Source organism: Rattus norvegicus, chromosome 17 (genome assembly GCF_036323735.1).
Source record: "Rattus norvegicus strain BN/NHsdMcwi chromosome 17, GRCr8, whole genome shotgun sequence".
Taxonomy (NCBI): domain Eukaryota; kingdom Metazoa; phylum Chordata; class Mammalia; order Rodentia; family Muridae; genus Rattus; species Rattus norvegicus.
This window is the reverse complement of record NC_086035.1, coordinates 54,377,143-54,399,483: the sequence shown is the minus strand read 5'-3', so window position 1 is coordinate 54,399,483 and position 22,341 is coordinate 54,377,143. Positions and strand designations below refer to the sequence as shown.

The following is a 22,341-nucleotide window of genomic DNA, read 5'->3' as shown; positions in this document are numbered from 1 at the left end:
ATAGCATATTTGCTTATTTTTAAAGCAGATTTTTCTGAAGGTTCAATAAAATGCCCAACAAGACAAGTGTTTTATGTTATAGACTGTCATTTTAAAAAAGGTCGAAAACTCACCAATTAGGTAAAAGATAAATTCAAATTTTATTAATGAAGGAAGGAGACAATTAAACCTTGTTACTGATTACATTTTGTGATTTTTTTTTAAAGAGTAAGTTAGTCCAAAGATTTATTAGTGTGTGGAGAAACCTCATGCAGAAGCTTTGAATGACTGAGATATGTGGAGCCCTGGGCTCCGCTGGCTAGACATGTGCATCAGCCATGCCACTGCAGGATAGGTCCTGCTGTTGGAACTGTGAATGCTCAAACGGAATTCCACACCCAAGAGTCTCACTGAGGGAGTCGGTAGCAGTTGATGCAGGCTACACTGACAGTCTTGTATGTCTAAAGACTGAAGGATGAGTAAGCTGGAGAATATTGTTTGAGTAAGAAAGTTTACAGGATAAGTGGCCCATGGGTTACAAAGTAGACCCTGCATCTGAAAATCCTTAAAATTTGAAAACCTGACTTTTAAAGTTGCTATTAAGATTTAACTATCAAAATGTTAAATATTAGGAGAGTAAAGTGAGGGGAATAGTATTGCCTGAAAAACGAGCTGAGTATTTGTAGCTTACCTGGGGCTGATTGTAATTATAAGTTTCACTTGTGTGATTCAATAGCCAGTTGGTGGCCTGGTGTGATAGTTCATGCCTGTAGTCCTAACATTTGGAAGGCAGAGGCAGGAGGATTGTCACAAGTTTCAGATAAGCCTGGGCTTTATTATCGATTCTAGGCTGCCTGGCCTATAGTGTGAGAACATGTTTCAAACCATAGCAGCAACAAACAGGTTAATTATTATTCATAGATGCAGCCTATCTCCTTAAGCTTTATTGTAAGGATAGAGGATGCTAGGCACTGTAAGTTATATAAGTTCTGTGTGAATAGCGGGCTTTTTTCTGCTGCTATGAAAACATGCTTAATCCTTTCACATCTCAGTGAGGCACTCACACTTTTATGATATATATGGATGTAGTGGGAAGACTGTTTGTGGACTGTATTTATAGACTAATGTAGAAGGTCCAATCTGGTTTTCTTTCTGGATCCAGCTAATGCACAGGAAGTTAAGGTGTCAGTTTGCTTTCCACCACCACTGTTTCTCTGATGACATCTGCTGTCCCTCATGCAAGGGCCACCCAGAGCACGGGAGTCTTGAGTAGTAAGAGCTGTGGGAAGCTCAGAGGTGGCACTGAGTATTAGACCTCATTCTCCCCTCAGACGTTTGTTATAAAATACCTCTGGCAGCTGAGCAGGAAGCTCCTGATCGTTTCTCTTACATCAACACCAGAAAAGGCACAGTCATGTCATCTTTTGATTTTAAGTGCAATAACAATGATTTCTTTCATGTTGAATATTTCCCTCCCTCGGTGATTGATTTTAAATGTATATTTTTTCCAAAAAGTTTAGATAAAGCTAATCTATGAAAGCCAAGTTCACTGGATCCAGGCAATTATTTTCCTCATAGAGCAATTCTGTTTTGGGATGTCTGTCAAAATGCTGTTTAGCTACAATCAGAAGCATCAGAAGTGTAAGGACGGAAGACGGGAATAATAAACTGCAGATTTGGGGGACCTCTTGGTTTTCCAGCAGGCAGCTTGGATAGAGTTCAGTTTTCTTATTCACAGATGAGGTTTTTTACTTTCTTTACCTTGGGAAAATAATTCTATAAAGGTGAGATAACTGTGTATTAAAGATGCTGTAGTTAAAGTTAAATGGAGATTTCATTAGGAACTGACGTCGGGCTTCCTCTTCTGCAGAGACCTACGGTGGTACAGGCAGGAAGTGAAGGAAAGCCGAGAAACCTTGGGAATTGTCGGTGTGGCACAGAGGTTGTGCATAACTAATTGATTTTAGGTTCAGAAAGATATTTTGAACAGAAGAAAACCTCAAGCACATTATAGACCTCTTAAGTTTCTTTTCCATGTGTGATTACAAGAAATGGGCTAAATTTTTTTGCATTTTGCTTATTGAACCTCAAGACAATTTCTCACTTCCAAAACTGATCAGAAAGTTTAAAAATCAGTATTAGCTTTGTTCTTCATGTTGGGGAAAAAAGTTCTCTCTGTGACGAAATTATTTTCTTTAGGAAATGGGTTATTTAATAGCTCCAGGAGGATATAAATATTAAATAGGATTTTTTTTCCTATTTAAAGGGGACATGGTTCCTCTTTCCATGAAGTAGCAGCTGATGTCCTCGTAGTAGGCTTTGAGAGAGCTATCACTCTTCTGTGATAGCTGCAGGAAAGGCTGCCCCCAGAATTCCTTCTCAGCCCACTTCATTGTGGATTTTTGAACCATTAACATGTGAGGGAGACCATTCAGCTTAACAGTGTACAGGCAGGTTGCATAAAAGCCTTATTCTCCTGGAGCAGCAGATTCTTGAACTACAGGCTGTAATTTCTCACATTAGACCTGCTCTGAGTACTGCCTGTATCCTTAAAATGACTTTCCTTCTGGTCTCATTGGGGCTATAGATGTTCTAATGTATGAAAAATGGATCAGATTATCATCAATCTAGTTCTGCTTAGTTGTCTTGAATCTTTAAGTGCATTAAAACAAAACAAAACAAACAACAAAACAATAACAACAACAAAATCAGAGTTACTGCCAAAGTTCAGGTATCTTAACAGCAAAATAAAGTGGATTTCAAGAAAATAGATATTGACTGTTTGGAAAGAGCACTGCCAGTCTGTGACAGCAACAGCTTCAACCCACTGTAGACTACAGCCAGTTTATTCCTTCAGGAGAAATGCCACTTTAAACTTTGCTGTGGTTAGCACTGGTACTTTCCTCTGGAAATCCTTAATACCTACAATTTGGAGATGTTGTCACAGAGAACCACCAAGGGGAGAGGCTAGTTTGTGTAGGTTTTAAGAATTGGGATTAAAAACAGAATTCTTGACTATGACAGGGAGTGTCTGTGGTGGTGAAGGCTGCATCTCATGGAAGGTTTTCTGAGAGACAGTGAGGCCATGTGCCTGACTTGACCATTCTCACCACCTGCATCTATTTATAGCAGCCTGGGAAGTGGGCCAAGTTGATAGACAGTAGACATTTTTGTGAATGAACATATTTGTTTGCTTGCAGAATTTTCAACTGTTCCCCAGTGTTTTATGATATTAGAATTTGCACGCACGCACATACTGTCATACCTATTTGAATTTGGCTGGTTCAGACTACATGGATGTAACAAACAGTCCCCCTTCCAAATGACTGTTGGACATTTTTCTGACCCAACTGTACAGAGAATTTGCAAATGCCTACAAATATTCCTGAAGAGCAGGATGACTAATCTGACCCACGTTGATAAGGGATACCCAACTGTATGGCTTACAGAAACATTGGGGTGAACTGCTGGACCAATCTCCTCATGGCCTTTCAGGAAGTTACCTGACCTGCAGCACCTCCCTCACCTCTTTCTGGCTTGAGAGCCTTCAAGGCTGCAGTGGTTCAGAAGTGGATCCTAGGGATTGAAGCTCATGAGAGAGGGACAGGGTAATCTCTGTTGGCCAACACCATTGGCCAGCGAGGCTCTGGAGAACAGTGGGTGAACAGGAATTAAGACTCAGTGGTTAAGACCCAGTGGTTGGAGGTATGAGGGCTCCAGTCTGAGGTGTCAGGACCAGAAACCCGACAAAAAAAGGGGGGCTTTCAAACTAAACTGCAGCAACCACAGCCTGCTCAATAAAACCCCCATAGTCAATGGGACATTTGTGTGACAGTGCTTTGAAAACCTAATGTTCCCTCACCTCCCAAATTCTTCATTTTGGTAAATGTTACCTCCAATCCAGTCACTTTCAGAGTGAATATCCGCTACAAGTGTTTTTCCTGGTGGCTTCAGAAAACATTTATAGTAGTTTTAGGGGAGGTTGAAACAGGTTTAGGGGAGGTTGAGGTAGGTTCACATTTGGAATTTAAAAAAGATGTACTTAGAAGGCAAATTGCTAGAAGGGGAGAGAGTAGATGTAGAAAACGGTCTGAAATTAATTGTGCTCTGGACTTTGACCTCTGGGAAATTAACAAAGATTTGGCGTAGTAGAATGAAAAAAGATTTGGTTGTTTTGCCTACAGGAAGGAGCTTTTAGCCTTCTTTTTTACCTGTGGAACTTAAGCCCTCAGGAGGCAAATACTAGTTGCAGGCTTCCTGGGCAGCTGGTTGGCCTGTACCTTTCTTGCTAGGATTCAGACTTAGGATCCCATCCCCCATCCCCCAAGAAAGAAAGAAAAATCAAAAGGAAGAAAGAAAAGAAAAGAAGAGAAAAGGAGAAAATAAAGAAGCCAAGTGGTTTTCTCCTGCAGTCCTGCATGCAGTGTCTCAGTGGTAAAACACTGAAGGGGAACTGCCTCTGGAGGAAAGTCCTGATTTCATTCATATCTGAAAAATAGGAGCATGTGTTCTACAGAGAGAAGAATTTGGAGTGAAGTGAAATTCATCCCTTCCCTTAATTCTTACAGTCTAAATTAATAACATAATAAATTATATAACATAATAAATTATATATATATAATTGATTAAGGTAGTTTAGGCTCTCAGTGGTATGGGGTGATGCTTCAGCTTGTCACAATTTACCATTCCAGCCAGGTCAACTATGGTCTGTGTTTCCAAATCTCTTAATGTCCCATGAAAAAGCCACCCTGAAGGGAGAAACAGTCACCATTTCAACAGTTATGTGAGGTGTGGGCATCCCTGGTGTTAAAGCTTTCTCTTTGTGACAAGGATAAAATTGTGTTTTTATCAGTAAAATAAGCTGATATAACTCACCATGTTATACAGGAAGCAGATGTCTGCCTTGGCAAGGTGCCACGTTATAGCCCCGCATTGAGCATTGACTACACTTAAATAATTAGTTGCTAATTAATGAGATCCAAAAATAAGTTGTCAAAATAGAAGAAGGGGGTAGACTCTTAAGTTACCAAGGGCCTAGTTTAAAAAAAACTCTACTTGAAACAGGGGTAGGAATTAGTATTTCCAAGACCATTAATTAGTAGCTTTCAGGTGGTGCCTCTTGGCACTTGAGCCTTTCTCTGCTGTGATGAATTCTGGGAGGGTGAGTTGTTTTGTTAAAATGTTGCCTTAAGGGGTACCCAAAAACTGCATAAAATTCAGTTTTACCAAGGAACTTAAGTGACTTATTGGTTCTTTTTTTTTTTAAAGATTTATTTATTTATTTTATGTGAGTTCACTGTCACTTTCTTCAGACACACCAGAAGAGAGAATTGGATCCATTACAGATGGTTGTGAGCCACCATGTGGTTGCTGGGAATTGAACTCAGGACCTCTGGAAGAGCAGTCGGTGATCTTAACCACTGAGCCATCCCTTCAGCCCGACTTGTTGGTTCTTACTGGGAACATTCTCTCTTGATGAGATGCTGTCTGTTTCCTTTCTATGTTATAGTTCCACTTTGCAGTTTAAACTTAGTAGACTGCCCCAACTCAGCTAATAAAACTGTTTATCGGTTTTGGAGGAGATGATTGTGCTATCTGAATTGGGAGCTTTGATTAAGAATTCCTGGCAAAATTTTTAGCTTTTATAGTATCGCCAGTTTTCAATGAAACGTTTAGTGTAGAGGATGGTGTATGTAACTAGCACAAGGATGTTTGAAATTCAAGACACAGCAGAGTTAGAGATCGAGAGGTCCCTGATGTGAACCTGTATTTACCAAGTAAGCGTTTGTCTTTGATTTAGTCATTGAGAAGATAGAAGTCTACTCCTCATGAGGCTTCCGGTCTAGAGGGAACACGAGTTGTATGTTCAGCAAAGAGTTCTCAAACACAGTTCTTTGTCATTGCAGTCGGAGTTGGGATAGGTTCTCTGGGCTGTAAATTCAGTGGTCTGGAATACACTCCATTCATTCTATAGTTATGAATATAATTGAGGTCCTCTCGTGGATGCATTCATGGACAAATATAAATGTATAGAAAAGTTACTGGGAAGCCACAGTGACCTTGACTGTTAGTGCTGCTTCAAATACAGGCTCTTGGGTGCCATTGTCCATGGCTGATGCATTGTGTAAGAAATAGAGAAATAGAACTGGAAAGTCAGATCTGTTAGCAAGCATACAGCAGTCTGGGTAGTAACGGTTGTTCAGGGAAACTCTTTTGGAGTGGGAGTGATATGGATTGAGTTCTTATGCTCCGTCTCTGTTTTGACTTTGGAGAGAGTGTGTCACTGTGTAGCTCTAGATGGCCTGGAATTCTGTTTGTAGACCAGGCTGACCGGGAACTCACAGGAACTCTCCTGCTTTTGCCTCTCGAGTGCTGGAATTGTCACCCTACCCCAAGCCTTGTGATATACTTTAAAAATGATGTTTAAAGCTGAGTGCAGGTTGAGGAAGGAGTATTGAGAGTTTGAGGCCAGGCTGGACTGTGTACTAAGACCTCACTTTAAACAATAAAATAAATTTGGAGAGAGGTTAGTTCTTTAAAGAGATTTTTATTTTTTAGTGTTACTATTGATGTTACTGTGTGGCATGTGGAGTTCAGGATGACTTGTGGGAGTTGATTTACCTCCTTACATCTTGTAGGTTCCAGGAACCACAATCAGGCTGTGAGGACTGTCGCTGTTTTATTTTTGGTTTTCACTGTGTGCTCTGAATATGCTTCTTAATTCAGAGTGGGTCTTACAGTTAGTTTAATAAGTACATCCTGTTTCTGTTTATTCTACAAAATTATAGTTTAGAGTGAATGACAGTAGACATTCTAGGAAAAGATGGACGTCAGTGGAATAGCCAGTGCCCTGCTGTTATTATGTGTGCAGCCTTTGGCTCTGAAGCCATAACCGAATGGCTTGAGTTCCTGGTGAAGGGGCATCTGTTGTCCATTAAAGAGTGTGAGTTAAAGCTGACTAAATGTACATCTCTGGCATTGGCCCTTTCGCCAGTTAAACAGCTCTTTATTTTATATCAGTAATCACTGTTCTGATTGAACATTGTGGTATCTGCTGCACGTAGAAACATAAGCAGATGACTGGACACATGAAGAGCCTACAGTGGGGGTTGCAGTCTAGAGAGCTCGAGGAAAACATACCCGAGAGTGGCCTTTTCATCTTTGTATTCCTTGTAGGTACAAGTATTCTGTAAAGAAAGGATGTGCTAATGCGAGTGATGAGTTGGGGCTCTTGCCCCATGAGTGAAGCTAGTGAAGCACAGGTGACCTGCCTGTGCCTGTAGCTGAGTTTTCATGTTCTGTAAGTGATCCCAGCCTATGCTGTCCTCACCTTTTGTCTGGCTTTTATGGTAGAATGATAAATTGTCTTGTTAGGAAATTAACCCAAATGAATTAATGTTTTTCCCTTTCGGAAAATGTAATGTACACAGTTTGTCTGGATGCTGTTAGGTTCAGAAGTGCATGGTAATCCAGTGTCTTATAGAAGAAGTAGAAATCAGACTGTACTGGCCGAGTTGCCGCACACTGAGGGCCCTGGGTAGGCTTGCTACTTGCCTTTGAAGATGTCTAATTAGTAACTACAAACTTTCTTCTGACTTAGAAGTTCTCTCAGTGTCCCTTCCTATAAAGTTGACCACCAGAAGAAAAATGAACAGACATGGCTTAAAAGAGTAATGTGACACTTGGTTTTTGTACTGTAGACAATTGAAAATCAAAGTATTTAGAATTCATTGTTCTTTAACCTCTGCGTTACAACCCTTTCGGCACACTTCTGTCTCCAAAAATTTTTACACTAGGATTCATAACCATAGCATAATTACAGCTACGGAGTAGCAACAAAAATGATTTTATGGTTGGGGTCACCACCACATAATGGACTGTATCAGAGGGTCTCAGCGTTAGGAAGGTTGAGAGCCACTGGTTTAGATCATTTGATAACCAGTGCTCAGGAGGAACTGGGAAACTTGTTCATTATGAGCTGTTCTGTTTTCCTTTGCAGATAGCAAAGCCTGGGGTCACTTAAGAAATCCGAAAACTCAGCTGCGTGTGACTTTGACTGGCTTCTTAATATAGCTACAGAATATTTTTGCCAGAAAAGTCTTTGGAGAAATGTCCATCAGGTTTTGCTAGACCTTTAGGTTCTCCTCAGGCAGAAGATGCAGAAGGGCCTTTGTGTAAAGGTTTCTTTTGCCATTTTGGGAATTTGATGGCACTGTGGTGTTTTATAGGGATTCCTTTGAGAAACAAGCTGAAGTAATGAGCAGACATTATGGAGGCCCAGTCCCACAGCTCGACGACAACTGAGAGGAAGAAAGCTGAAAGTTCCATTGCGAAGTGTCCCACAAGAACAGATGTCAGTGAGAAGGCCGTGGCCTCCAGTACCACTTCAAATGGTGAGTAGCCCCACAGCTCCCAGCAGCTAAACTGCAGTCACTGCTGTGTTCTCTGCATCCCCTGAGCTGAATAGCCACGCCTGGACCAGTGATTCTTCTGTGAGAGGTTCACATGGGTCAGAGGATGGTGTATGGGGTGGGTATACTTTAGTAATCTTTGTCTTAGCATTCAAGCTGCTTGGTTTCTCCAGCGTCTACTTCGAAATATAAATTGGGGTAGGTTATGTATTAAAAGAAGTTCCTCTTTTGGCTTTTTGGAAATCATCTTGATTGGTCTGGTAAGGATTTGGAATGCTTTAAGTTTCACATGGAATGTCTACAGTAGTGAAAATAATGCAGACGTCGTCTCTGTGTGGCTGGATTTCTCCCGCCCCAAACTTAAAGTTGTCTATTGGAGAGGATTTTTAAAGCCTAACAGCTGAAGTTTTAAGTCCATCTTAAGTCCATGAACTTCACTGTTGGTTTTGTAAATTTAATTAATTTAATTGATTTCAGATACAGCACAGAGTCAACATTTATTTTTACACTTTAAGCAAAGTATTGAGCAGTATTTCAGTTCAAACCCAGAGTACTGAATATAGAATCCAGCCTCCCTCACCTAGGAAAACCGGGCTGAAGGTTTGTGGAGACGCTCTCTTCCCTTCCAGGCGTTCCCCAGGTAGGCCGTCAGTGTCTTTGAATTTTGTAGATTTCAGGCATGCCTCCTCTCTCGGTATTGCACTCTGCCTTTCTGTGTACCCTTAAGAAGGAGAAGTTGGCCCAGTGTCCTCATTCTGCTCCTGTGTGACCTGGCTGCCTGGTCTGCCCAAGCTGACCTTCTGGCCGCTTCTCTGTGGTTTTATAATTCCTGTGTTCCAAGAAAGAATTTACTAGGTTGACTTACTATGGGTTTAAATGTGCAATTGAAGAGTAAGCTTGATTGGGAAGTTAACTGTAACTCCGAGGACAGTTGCTCCTGAGGAGTCTGGCTCTGTGCCATCTGTGTGGTGCCCAGGTCTGCAACCCTTTTATCATCAGGGTTTTGACATAACTTTATACTGTGCCAGGAGGAGGGAGTTAGCTGTCAGTCTCACAGGCCAATAATCCCAGGTTTCCATTGAGCTCTAGGGGGATATATTTATGTCTGAGTTAAAAAAAAATGGATTCACTTTACCTGCATGTGTATAAAAATTTGTCTGTATTGTTCCCTGTATTTATGGCATTTAAACCCAGTGCTCAAGCTTATTTAACACAGTCTGAGTATGCGTGTTCTGTTTTCTAGTGTCATGAAAAGCATATTCTACTTTAAAAACATGCTACCTTGGATTCTTTGTTTTTCTGGAGCTTATAAATGTTAGGCTAATTTATCATGTTATAAGTAGGAACAATATGTAAAGTGCTAGTTGTTTGATGGTTTTAATACTAATCTTATAAGAATAAGTAAGAACAATATGTAAAGTGCTAGTTATTTGGTGGTTGTAATACTAATTTTATAAGAATAAGTACTTTATATGATTAAAATTCACAGAAACAATAATATTGTTAATCTTCAAGGTATATGATTAGGGATGTGAGTGTGCAGCTATGTATGTGGGTGTTTCCTAGTGCAAAGACAGTGCAGGTGGGTAGAGGATGCTGTTGCAACATCTGGGCTGTTAGAAGCCGCTGCCTTGTGAGTCCCAGTAGAGCATCTTTAGTGGTCTTCGTGCGGAAGATGCTGTCTCTGGATCTTGCTCCCACCCTGAAACACATCTCCATGGCTTCTCCATTGCTCCCAGCTTGTCATCAATCAGTCTCAGACCACAAGTTCTCCTCATAACTACGTTGAAGATGAATGTATCGTTACCAACCTGAACCCAGTGCTGACCTGGAGGCCCTGACCAGAAGCTAGCCAGAGAAAAGACCATCCTGAAGCTAGTGCTGTACTTGACATAGTCATAGGCCTGTGTGCTAAAGCACTCACACTCTTGCCTTCCTAACCTGATCAGCCTGTACCCTTGAGGCCCACAACCTGTCTAAACGTGCACAAATCCTGTCCCCTACGGATGTAAATACTCACCAGTCACGTTCATGGGGCACATGTCTGAATGAGATCTGTCTCAGAGTCATTTTTCAGAATTCCTGTTCTTCTAAGGAATTCATTGCTTTTCATTTGGGGCACAATAGGAAACTCAATGAAACAAACAAACAAAAAAATGGAAATATTTTTTTCTGAAACTGGGTTTCCACCTAATAGATTTGACACCAGGAAAACAAGCAAATGCATTTAAATCACGATAAACAATAAAGGAAGAAAGGCTAGTGAAGCCAAGCATAGTGGCTCCTGTTTGGAATCACTGCGTTTTGGAGGCTGAGGCAGGAGAATTGTGAGTTCGAGGTCTGTTTGGGCTATGTGGTGACAAGACAGGAGAGTGTCCTTTTTCCTTTGTTTATGTGAATGCTAATAATTACAGTGATCTTTTCCTATAGAGTTCTGCAGTTTACATCTAAGTAGGTTAGGTCTCTTTACTGTGCATGATTGTGGTAAGGCTCGATGGCTGGGATCATTGTCTCTGTATTGCTTGCTCCTCCCTGCTCCTGTGTTTTCTTCCCTTCAAGCTCTGCCTTGGTGTTATGCAGATCAGTGTTTGGACTTTCATCCAGTGCTGCTTGGGTTAGAGCTTTTGGCAGGCAGCCTTGTAGAGATTGGTGCTCTGTGTGTGCTGGCCTGTGGTGGACATTATTGTGACTGTCCACTCCTCAGTCTGTCTATCCACCTACTCCTTTCTCTACAGTTTAGAAGTGCCTAAATACATACACTGAAGCCATCACAATAATTGGAATCATTAAGATACCGCAATAGGAGGCACAGCAGTCTACCAGTTCCCAGAGGTTATACTTGCCTTACAATTGCTCTGACAGAGTTTGTAACCAGACCGTTAAAAGGTTTAGCTCAGATATCAGGATGTATGAACCAAATGAATGTAAAGTATATTTTAGATTCTAACCATTTTGTGATTCAAAGTAAATAAATAGAAAAGTTTTGTTATTGGTGAAGCTATTGGTTGGGGTGACTTAATTAACCTTTCTAGTCATTATGAAGTATAATTTGTCCTTGATTGTGAACATCCCAGCCAAACCACGCACATTCCACTGCGTGTTCTTACAGGTCTGTTTTCTTGCTTCTCTCAATTGAGTATCTGCTCCTAGAATTTTGTTTAAACATACGTAGAGACACAGCCAAAATGTATGGTTCAAAAACCTTAAAGAACACTGTAAATAAACATTTGTTACATGAGATTGAAATTTAAAATAACATGAGTGAAAAGTTGTGCTCTAAATCCTGCGTTGGGGGAAAGAAACCAAGTCAAATTAGATCTGTGTAGCAGTTCCAGATCCACGTGTGCATGCACAGCCTCCAGCTGTCTCTGCACAGGAACCACATTGTGTGCAGAGGTTCCTGTGTGCACATCTTCAGCTTTAAGCATTTAGTGCTGCTCTTCATGAGAAGGAAGTGACACAAGTGATGGCTTTTAGTCTTCTGAATGTTTTTTAAGTGCAGTTGTGACTTAAGAGATTGTTCTTGACAGCTAACAGGATGGTTTTCATATATAATGTGTACATTTAGAGGTATTAGGCCTTATACTGGCTTGACTGTGTCCAAGTCTGTTAATAAGGTAAGCTCTCAGTAAATGCCTTCATGCTCTGTTTTTGCATGATTCATTACTTTCTAAATAGATATTTCATAAGTTGATAGAAAGCAGAAATTTACCCAGTGGTGATGAGGTGGGAAACGTATGATGGGACATTCTCTGTGCTTTTGTTTCTTTTGTCTGCCTTTTGCTTAAAAGTCTTTGAGGCTTATGCTTTTAAACAGTTCAGCACACAGGTATTAATGTGTGTCATGTCTGTTGGATTTATGACTAGGATTCGAGATCGCTTGTACTTGTGTTGAAATCTTGAAATACATTGTTGCTGTCCACATACCTTCTGGTCCTCATCTTGTCTCACACTTTTCTCAGTGTGAGAGTCTGCATATGAATAGATTTATTCCATACTGCATATGAGTAGTTTACTCCAGGCAAACTTTAGCGTTTGGGTTTTAGATTTCTTTACCTTTCTTTGCTTCCCACATCACACTTCTTGGCCCACATAAGGTGGATGGAAGGGCTTTCAGGTACTTTTCATTGTACGTTATGGGGCTCTTATGAGCACATGCAGGCTTTGGGTCTGAAAGATTGGGTTGAGTTTTTGCGATGCCAAGTGCTAGGTGTGTGAGTGAGGAGTGATTCATCTCTTAGTGTCTGGGTTTTCTCGTCTTCTTAGCACGGGAATAATTACATCTACTTCTCAAGAACTTATCAGGAGAAATTCTCTCATTCCACCATGTTGGCTCCAGGGATTAAATTCATTTCATCAGTCCTGGCAGCAAGAGCCTTTATCCCTTCTGATCCACATCATTTGCCCAGGTTTTCAGAAGAGAGGGAAAGTGTTTGGCAAAAGTGATGATGAACTTGCTGGGTCCAGGAAGATTTGTGAGTCACAATCTAAGGAAGCCTGCTTATCTTGAGGAAGGATGGATAAAAGAACAAAGTAACAGCGGTCTTTGCCCTCTTTCCCTAATTCAGAGCAGAGGGAAGATGATGGTTTTGTGAGAACACAACTTTAAGAAGGTTCATTTAGATTTCTTAACTCTTGAAAACTGGTCGTGCTGATGGTGCATGTTGCATTGGAAGTATGTGTGTGTTCGTTTCTCCTCATTGTTTTCTGGGGTGAGGCACCCCTTTCTGAATGTCATGCCAGCTTGCAGTGTGGCTTGCACTGAATGAGTGACATTTTATTTATTCTACTTGAAGAACTTAAAAAAAAAACCAACTAAATGGTGATAAATAATCTTCTCATAGCAACTCTGCCTTTAGCTCCAAAGCTACTTATCCCTGAGCTACTCTGGTTTCTGTGTTAGTTAACTATATTTTCTAGTCTGGAAACCTTGTTGTCACTTTTTGATCCCTCCTTCCAGGCTCATGCTCCTATTAGACTTCATTCTGGTCATTCACCCATTTTCCTGCAACCCACCACACTACATCACCCCTTTCATCCTCACTGTCCTATACCATGGTGGTTCTAGTGGCCTTCTGCTCACCGCCTTGAACTTCTCGTGCTCGGCACATGCTCCTGCCAGATGAACAGTGTTGTAATTCTTGCTGTTAAGCCCCTGTTCTGGAATCTTCAGTGACTCATAGCTGCCTACAGGATGAAGCTCAGAGCCATTAACTTAATGTGTAGATATCTTCTAAAATCTGACAGCAACCTGGCTCTGATCTGCTCATTGATTAAGTGTAAGGGCTCCTTGCTTTGCTCCTGTACTTGTCCACAGACCCAGAGTTTGCTAATATCGCCCTGCGTTTGCTGTCAGTTTGCCAGTGTATGTTCTCAGTTTCTCTGTCTATTTTTTTAATCCTCTTGGAAATTGCATAATACTTTTTAAAATTTTAATTTATCATTATTATTTTAATTAATAAACTTTGTATGTTAGAGTGGTTTTAGCCTCATTGAAAACTTGAGCAGAAGGTCCCTTCCCTTTCTCTTCTTACTAATATCTCGCATTATGTGTTGTCTGTTAGAAGTGATGAACTGACTAAAGTCCGTAGTTTGCATTGGGGTTCACAAGAGCACGGGAGAGGGAGGGAATCAGAAGTGACTGAGAGGTTTCAATCCTGAATGCTTGCAGGAAAGATAATGTACTTAGCCATAAAAAGTGGGTTTTGATAAGTGCATACAGTGTATCCACCATTGCGGTTCCTATAGAGTAGCATCACTATCCTTAAAGTCCTGTGTTCTATGTATGTATACCTATGTATGATGTGTGTCCTTTGTCCTTCTATTAACATGTAACTTTAAGTGTTGATTCAACTCTTGTAGAATAGCACCTCGTTTATCTGCCTCACTCTCCTCTATACCTTTCCTCAGCGCATACAGTGTTTATGGCCAAGAAGACATGGGGATAATATGGGGATGTCATTTTCTAGACCTGCCAGACCTGCAGAAAAGAGACAGGGAGCATGTATGTGAGGACACTTAATATTGATGTGTCTCTTAAAGCCAAAGTTTAAACTTTAGCCTTGCCAGAAAAAAATCTCATGTGATCTTGGGCTAAGGCTACGTGCTTTCTGACTGTCACTGTGGATCCCTAGATGGATACTAACTGACCAGGTCTAATTTGGCAGAATTTAATTCACTGATAAATTTTATCTTAATCCTTTCAATGTGGTAATGCAGTATCGTTTGTTAGTAATCTAGCAATGGCTAAATTTCCATCTGATTTAGAGAATCAGCCAGTATTTTCTGCATTCATTCCAGATAGGTGGTCACAGGGCTCTGAACTAGCAGGTCAGTGGATAGTGGCAACCAAGGGCAGAGACTGTGCCTTTAAGTTGCTGGTACCAATGCTGCCCCATGTTTAATGGATGAAGTGCTCATTTGTAAATACTCGATGAGAGTATCAGATGGAATCTGGTTTTGTACTGAGATGCTGCAGTAAAAATAAGTCCTCCCGAATTTGAGTTTCAGTATTCAATTTCTTCTAAAAAAATAGCAACTTCTAGACAATCAGGTTGCTATAGAGCAGATACCACCACCATCTTGCCTAATTCTGGCACCTTTGTAGAATAAAGAGCATGGCATGTGTCTGCTCTCTGAAAGTCCCGGGTTGCCTGTGACTGCTGTGATCAAGCGGTGTGGAATTTCATAATGCAGAAACACACTGGTCAGAATCAGAAACAACCACCAAATAGTGGCAGCTCAATGGGCAGGAGGCCAATTGTGGGAGGAAAAGTCCCCCTGGAAGGTGGTTAGTGGCCTCCCACCTCCCAGTACTCTGACCCTGCAGCCAGGCAGGGGTGGTTTCATTTCCTAGAAGCTTGCAGGAGGCAGGGTGGTGCCACACAATCCCACTGTGTGCACAGATGCACTTCCAACACACCTGCTCCCGCTTAGCCATGCTCCCTCCATTCTTAAGTGGTAAAAATAAGTCTTTGAGGTGATCCCTTCAATGACTTGGACAAATCCAGGTAATTAAACATGATCACGGTCAAGGCAGAATAGTGTCCCCTCTTTTAAATTTGAATATATATTTGGACTTTAAAGTCAACTTCCCAGTGAATGCATTTGGTGGAGTCACTGGCAGTGATAGGAAGGCTAGAAACTGCGGTAGTTGTTGGAGATTATCTTTCTTCATGTTTTCTTTTTCTTTTTCTTTATTTTTTTTTTTACAAAGGCTGCCTTTTAGGCCTGTGGGTAAAATTTACTCTTCCTAATTTTTTTTCACATATAATTTTAACAGAGCTAAGAAGTTCTTGCAAACTGTTGTGAAACACACTTTCTGGTATCTGTCAGCTTGACTTTTTTTTTTTTTTTAAAGAATAAAGACAAGGTATATTTTGGAGCAATTTAAAATTGCATTTTTTTATTGAAAACTACTGGCAGCCATGTTGACAAGGATTTTTTGTTGTTGTTTTTGTTACTGTGAATTATTTGCATGAGAAAATTAGAGTCTTAATATTTAACACAGCTACAACCTAGAGGAAAAATAGAAAAGTCTTTGCTAAGTCAGAAGACTAATCTGTTCCTCTCTTTCTTCCCACCCCCACCACTCCTTTTTTATTTCTGGAAGCTTCTTCTCCTTTGCTTTTATAGATAGGACTGCATCTCAGGTAGGCACATTTTTATATAAAGTTATCCCTTAGCCTGCAATTTTTTCCTACCCCCCCACCCCCCCGTCTTTGGCTTTTTCCTCTTCTTGGTCTCTTTCTTCTTTCTTCTTTTCCCCTTCAGCTGTAGAAAGTTGAGTTCCATCCTAATTATGAAATCTTCGGAGACCATTCCCACATGGTTCTGTAAATGGTAGCTCCATCCCTGTTCTTTTCATCTCTCTCCGCTCTCCGGCTTGACAGCTGAAAAGGTCTGACTGTGCCACACAATGGTTTGATTGGTTTCTCTGGGGGAGACTTTCCCTTGCCTCATCATCCGCCAGGCAGGTGGACCAGAAAGTCTCTTGATTCTTTTGTTGCCTCTCAAAGTCCGAGGTCTTTGACTGAATAAATCCGCCGTCATGGGATAATTTGCTAAAAGGAGTCTGTAAGATGCCAGAGAAAAGCCTCCTGACTTGGGTGCTGCATTAATGAAATAACGGAGACTTGGAGTTTGCAATTGAAAAATCAAGAGGAATGCAATGGGTGGAGATCGGCCTCTTTTATTTCCCTTAATAAACTTTGAATTCTACCAATGAAAGCATGCCTATTGTTTTGCAGACCTGCAAGCCTAAGTTTGTGTGCATTTGTGCCATGCTTAAGAGGGCAGCCCTGCCTGACTTTATCGGGGTGCTGTGTCTACTTAGTCACTAGATTATTACTAGTGGATAGAAAGAATTCCATGTGACAGAGCTAAGGCTGAGTTAACACAGGACGAAAAGTAATTTACAGATAGGCTGTCCCCAGCCATCTTTGTAGCTCCTGATAAGGTTTCATTTCAGAATGGATAGGCGACATTTCCACTTACGGGCCCATTCTGCGACATCTGTGATAACAGCTTCTGGATCCTAATTGAAATTGGTTTCAAAATGGATTTTCACTTTTCTCTGTCGTTGGAAAATATTGAATGGACTCAGAGCTGCCACAGAGAACTCTAGACCTTGGAAAATGGAGCAGGAAGCTAGGCTCATCTTTCATAACAGTGCCGATGATATGACAGTTTTGTTATCTGTCTTATTAATGAAATCATTGATCACTGATGAGGGAGCTAATAAACTACATTCCACTAGAATCTCTGAAGCTCAATTAGACTGAATTACAAACAAGGGTGGGAGAGGAACAAACATCAGCGAGCTGGCTCTACATAGTAAGGGCAGTTAACTTTTCCTTTCCACAGGAAGTATTTTGGATGGGGGCAATTAGACAGCAGCTCAAGTATAGAAATTATAAACCAACACTGTATTCAAGAGCTTTCTGTTTGATCAAGAGCTTTCTCTTTGACTCATGTAGAATTAATAAACAATTCGTTATGTAAAAAATTTAAGATAGAGCAAATTAGAAACAGTACTGTTTTCACAAAATGCAGTCTTTAAGTAGCGATGGAAGTTCTTGTTATATAACAAGTGCTTTGAGATGGGCAAAGTGGCAAACACATTTCCCCAGGACACCTCCTCCACAGGAGAGCTTGAGGGATAGTCCTCCTTAGGTGTATTAGCAGTTAAGACGATGAAGCCTAGGGTTCATAACCTTAACTCTTTGAAAGAAAAGTAGCTTATCATCCCTTCCTCTCTTAAAGCACTCTGAGAGTCCTAGTCAGAGGGAATTAGGATTTAATGAGGGCGCTCCATTGTTTGGGGTTGGGCAGCCCTGGAATGTCCTTTCTGTCTGTCCTGAAGGAGGGGAAGGGATGCTGGGACTTCTCCGGTTTCACAGTGGGTTTCACTCCTAGGTGTTTCTCCTTTCTCTGTGCCAGCAAGGATCAATGCAGCCCATCCCAGCTTGAAAGAGGATCTGTGATCAAAGGCATCAATGATGTCACTGATCTCCAGTGATTGATTAGGACCAGAAGTTCTAGAGAATTTGGCATTTTCTTATAAATTCAAATTCATTTGTGTCTGCCATTAGGTTTACTTAGGATTACTAGCATTTAACCAGAAACATTGCTAAAGTGGACCACAGAGCTACATCCGTGGCCCTGCCCTTTGAGAGGTTAGCTTCTTTTCTTGTGTGACTATATCTTTACAATTAAAACTAGATACATTTGATGTCCGGGGGGACATGTACAGTGGGGAGGATGCAGCTCTAAAGGGAGCCCCGGGAGAGCAAGAGGTCTCAGTGGAACTGCTCACAACTACTCTGTAGCCACTGGCTTAGCCCCACCTACTGCAGGGACTGAAACCATAAGGGAAGGGGCTGTTTTTTGAAAGCATTGATACCTACGAAAGAAGAGAGAAATGAGAGTGGAGAATCTTCACTATTGTTAAAGGTTACTGCTGCCTTCCACGGTTGGTGGTAAGCTGTCAAGGGTTCTTGAGTATGTGCTTGCTTATAACGTGTGTGTGTGTGTGTGTGTGTGTGTGTGTGTGTGTGTGTGTGTATGTCTGTATGTGTGTATATGTCTGTATGTGTGTGTAAGAGAAAAGTTTAATTCTAAACAGGGTTGAAAAGTGTGTTTACAGTCGTGTTCTGTGAGAACAGAGAGTGAAAATGAACCCAGAAGAGAAACTGATGTGACCCTTAGTGGCCCTTAGTATGAACCTGCAGTGGTTGTGTGAGACTCCCTTTGCTGGAATAGCTTCTACTCTACCAGCAATGATAAAGTCCTCGCCTTAGATCATTGCCTATACATCAAAAGAACACTTCAGGAATAGAAGAGTGGCATAAAGTAGTGGGACTTTCAACATGGTAAGTATTTCCTGGTAAAATAGGACTGTACTTTTCAGTTGAAGATATCTTCCAAGCATCCAGGAACCAGAAGATAGACCATGGCCCATTTCGTATTGTTTCAAGCTAAATCTGTCTAAAAAACAAAAACAGAAAACAACAACCAAATAGCCCCAAACTAATATGCTAGTATTATTTTCAATCCCGGCACATGTTCAGAGCAGTAGAAAGGCTGGTTTCCTGGGGCTGCAGTAATTACTCAGCATCAAGAGCCCTCACAGCTCTCGTAGAGGACTCAGGTTAGGATCCCAACAAACACGTGATGGCTCACAGATCCCATAGGTACCCTATTCTGACCTTCCTGGGCATGCATGTGGTATACATGCATATATGCAGGCAAAACACGCATACACATGAAGAGAAATAAATAAATAAATAAATAAATAAATAAATAAATAAATAAATAAATCTCTTTCCTATAAACGTGGGCAGCAATGCCTGTGTAGGCTAACAATGTTTTATAAATAGAGTTTACTTAGCAAAAACCATATGCATGCCTAGTGAAATAATCTTACATTTATTTATGTTTTGATTTATAGAAAACATGTGCCCTTGACAAAGCCTTGGGCTTTTTTCCACAATTAAAATGAATCAAGCTTGAAAAAAATAGCTATCATCTTAATGGGAAACTTTTCACATAAATTTAAGGCATTTTCTTTGATCTATTTTACATAGAATCAGGATGTCCATTAGTTTGACCCATAAAGTGGGTGGGAGGAATTTAAAGTGAAAAAGATGTGTATAAATTTATGTGCCTGTCTGTGTATCCATCCATCATCTCTCTCTCTTTTTTGGCTGTCTCCATCCATACACACATCAACACATTTGCTGGTTGAATATTGGACAAATGCTGAGTTAAAGAGGCTATGTACTGTGGGTCTGGCAGTGTTCAGTGGTATAGCAGACAAATTACTACAGTATCTATTGCTTGTTCTTCCTGGGACTCCTTAGTTTAGCATGAAATGGTACCCCGGTGATTTTTTTTAACATTTATTTTTATTATTTTAAAATTATGTGTGTGCTATGTGTAGATATGTGTACATGTTTGTCTCTGTGTAGGTATGTGTATGTGTGTGTCTATGTATGGTATATGTATATGCGTTCCTGTGTACAGATATGTGTATGTGTATGCCTGTGTAGGTATGTATGGGTTGTGCGTGTGTGTAGGTATGTGTAGGTGTGTGCCTGTGTGTCGGTATATGTATATATGTGCCTGTGTGTATCGTGTGTAGGTATATGTGTATGTGTGCCTATGTGCATGTATGTGTATGTCTGTGCCTGTGTGCATATATATATATGCATGTACCTGTGTGTAGGTATGTATATGTCTGTGTCTGTGTGTAGTTATGTGTATGTGTGTGACTGTGTGCATGTATGTGTATGTGTGTGCCTGTGTGTAGCCATGTATGTGAGTGCAGTGGTCATGGAGTCCAGAAAGGGCAGCAGATTGCCTGGAGCTGGAAATACAGCTTAGCCCCTGACGGGCGCTGAAAAGTACATTTGAGTCCTTTAGAAAAGCAGTATGGATACTTAACCTCTGGCATTTCCCCAGCTCATTTTCCTTCTTGTTTTTTTTTAACAATTGGACTGGAGACAGGGATAAAATAATTATGAAATATGGGAACATCAGAAAGGAATGATTGGTTATATTAATGATACAAGTACCAATTATACATATAATTATATGTTAGTATGGTTTCGTATTTTATTTTAACTTGGAGAATTTTCATTTTAGAAGTGAGAGATTATATGTGCTTATAGAACCAGAAAGAATGGTTAACCTTCTGCAGAAGTTCTGTTTCATGCACTCTCAGGCTTCTGTGTCTTGGAAAGCTCAGCTCCTTTAGTCGTGAACAGCAAGTAGTACTGACCAAGGTAGTAGCAGCAACTTTAAGACTGACAGGATAGGTATCTCTGAGAAGTGAACCATTACAGCACAAGGATTGCACGAACCATCCTGGAAGTTTACAGACAGGCCTTAAACATTGGGGAATCCTTTGGAACCTTCCCCCTTTTTCTTTGACCTTCTGGAACCTTAAGGAGTTTCATGACCTCTTATTTACTGAAGGCATTGAGTACTGTTAGGTAACTGTTCGGGTGATCAGAAATGCTCTTTGATCACCTATGAGAGGGCACCCTCCCAGGTTTTAGGGAGCATGAGGTTGAATCTTACTTCTGTGCAGCGTTACAGTGATGTAACCCTGCTAACTTTGTAGGGGATGCATTATTAAAAAATTAAGAGATTCATACTTGGACACCACTTATCTCTAAAAATGAAGGACTTGGTCCCATAGATGAGAAGAACTCTGCCTCCAACCTTCCGTTTCAGTGATAGTCACTTCAATTCTAAAGGAATTTAGAAGAATATGCAATAGCAGGAGTGATCTTAGCTATGTATGAGCTGGTTGAGGAGAATAAATTAATAAAATTTCAGTTTAAAAAGACATTTAGAATTCTCTTTAAATTGGACAGTATAATCTCCATGTATAGACCCATCCCAGGTTGAAAATCATATAGGGTTTTATTTAGGAGAAAACAGACCATCACATTGTTAAATCAAACAGTCTGGGTATTTTGAAAGATAATTTCCAGATGTCAGTTGTAGGTACCAATCCAGTACCGGTTCCCCCAGTTCTGTCTGCTGCGTAGATGATTGTAGTAGTATGGTTGCTATCGCCTAGGAGTTGTGTGTCTCTGTAGCCCTGGTATCATCTCTTACTGGCCTGGCATCCTGCACTCATCTTATTGGTGTCTGCTTGTGGGCCTAGAAGGTTTGGTAACTTTGTAAGACTGAAACTTTCAGCCCCGGTTCCTGTAGAGCCTTTTGATTTGGCATCTGGTCTTTTGCAGTTACACTTCATTATATCTTTTCTTACAGCCTTTGCAAACTTTTGTGTTGCTAATTTCTTTTCTTTTAGTTTCTTTAAACTTTGGAATGAAAATAGGAAACAAAACCAAGAATGCAATAAAGTTTGATTACCAGATCCCTAAACTGTGACCCTCTGAAGTAACTTTTGCTTCTGATTAACTCTTGAACAGGAATTCATAGGCAAAGACTGGATAACATTGTAGCTGAGCAGTTATGCTCCAATGGTTGTACAGCAGGGGAGCGACACCAGCAGCACTGGTCGTCATGGGCAGTTAGTATAATTCATTTTAGAAAGCCTTTCTGTGAGACGTGGAGCCTACAGAGATCTGTGAGAGGGACAGTGCACCTCTCCTCCTCCTGGCAGCAGTGTGCTTGTTCATCAGAGAATGATGTGTTGCTTATACTGTTTCTCGATTTCCTTTAACACAAACTTGGTTTGTTATAGCGAAGGAATTCTAACTCTTGGAAAAATTTTAAAAATTCATAAAGAGAATCATGAATGTGGCCTGGAACCTCACCATTTGAACATAGCATTTGTTCCTACTTTTGTTTATTTATAGTGTCTTTTTCCTTTACTTTCTGTCTGCCTTTAGATCAACAAATGTAAGAAACATTTTCCCGTTCCATTTACCGTTCTCCAGTTTGCTCATAAAGACTGTGAGAGCCCCTA

The 22,341-nt window shown here is 40.7% G+C and overlaps 1 protein-coding gene across 1 annotated transcript in view; it reads left to right on the top strand.

The window, feature by feature from the left end:
* Gli3 (GLI family zinc finger 3) overlaps window positions 1-22,341 on the top strand; it is a 271,135-nt gene that overhangs the window by 5,715 nt on the left and 243,079 nt on the right. The window contains exon 2 of the mRNA NM_080405.2: window positions 8,208-8,372. Coding sequence (NP_536330.2) covers window positions 8,249-8,372 — 124 coding nt within the window. The 5' untranslated portion in view covers window positions 8,208-8,248. The remainder of the gene's footprint in view (window positions 1-8,207; window positions 8,373-22,341) is intronic.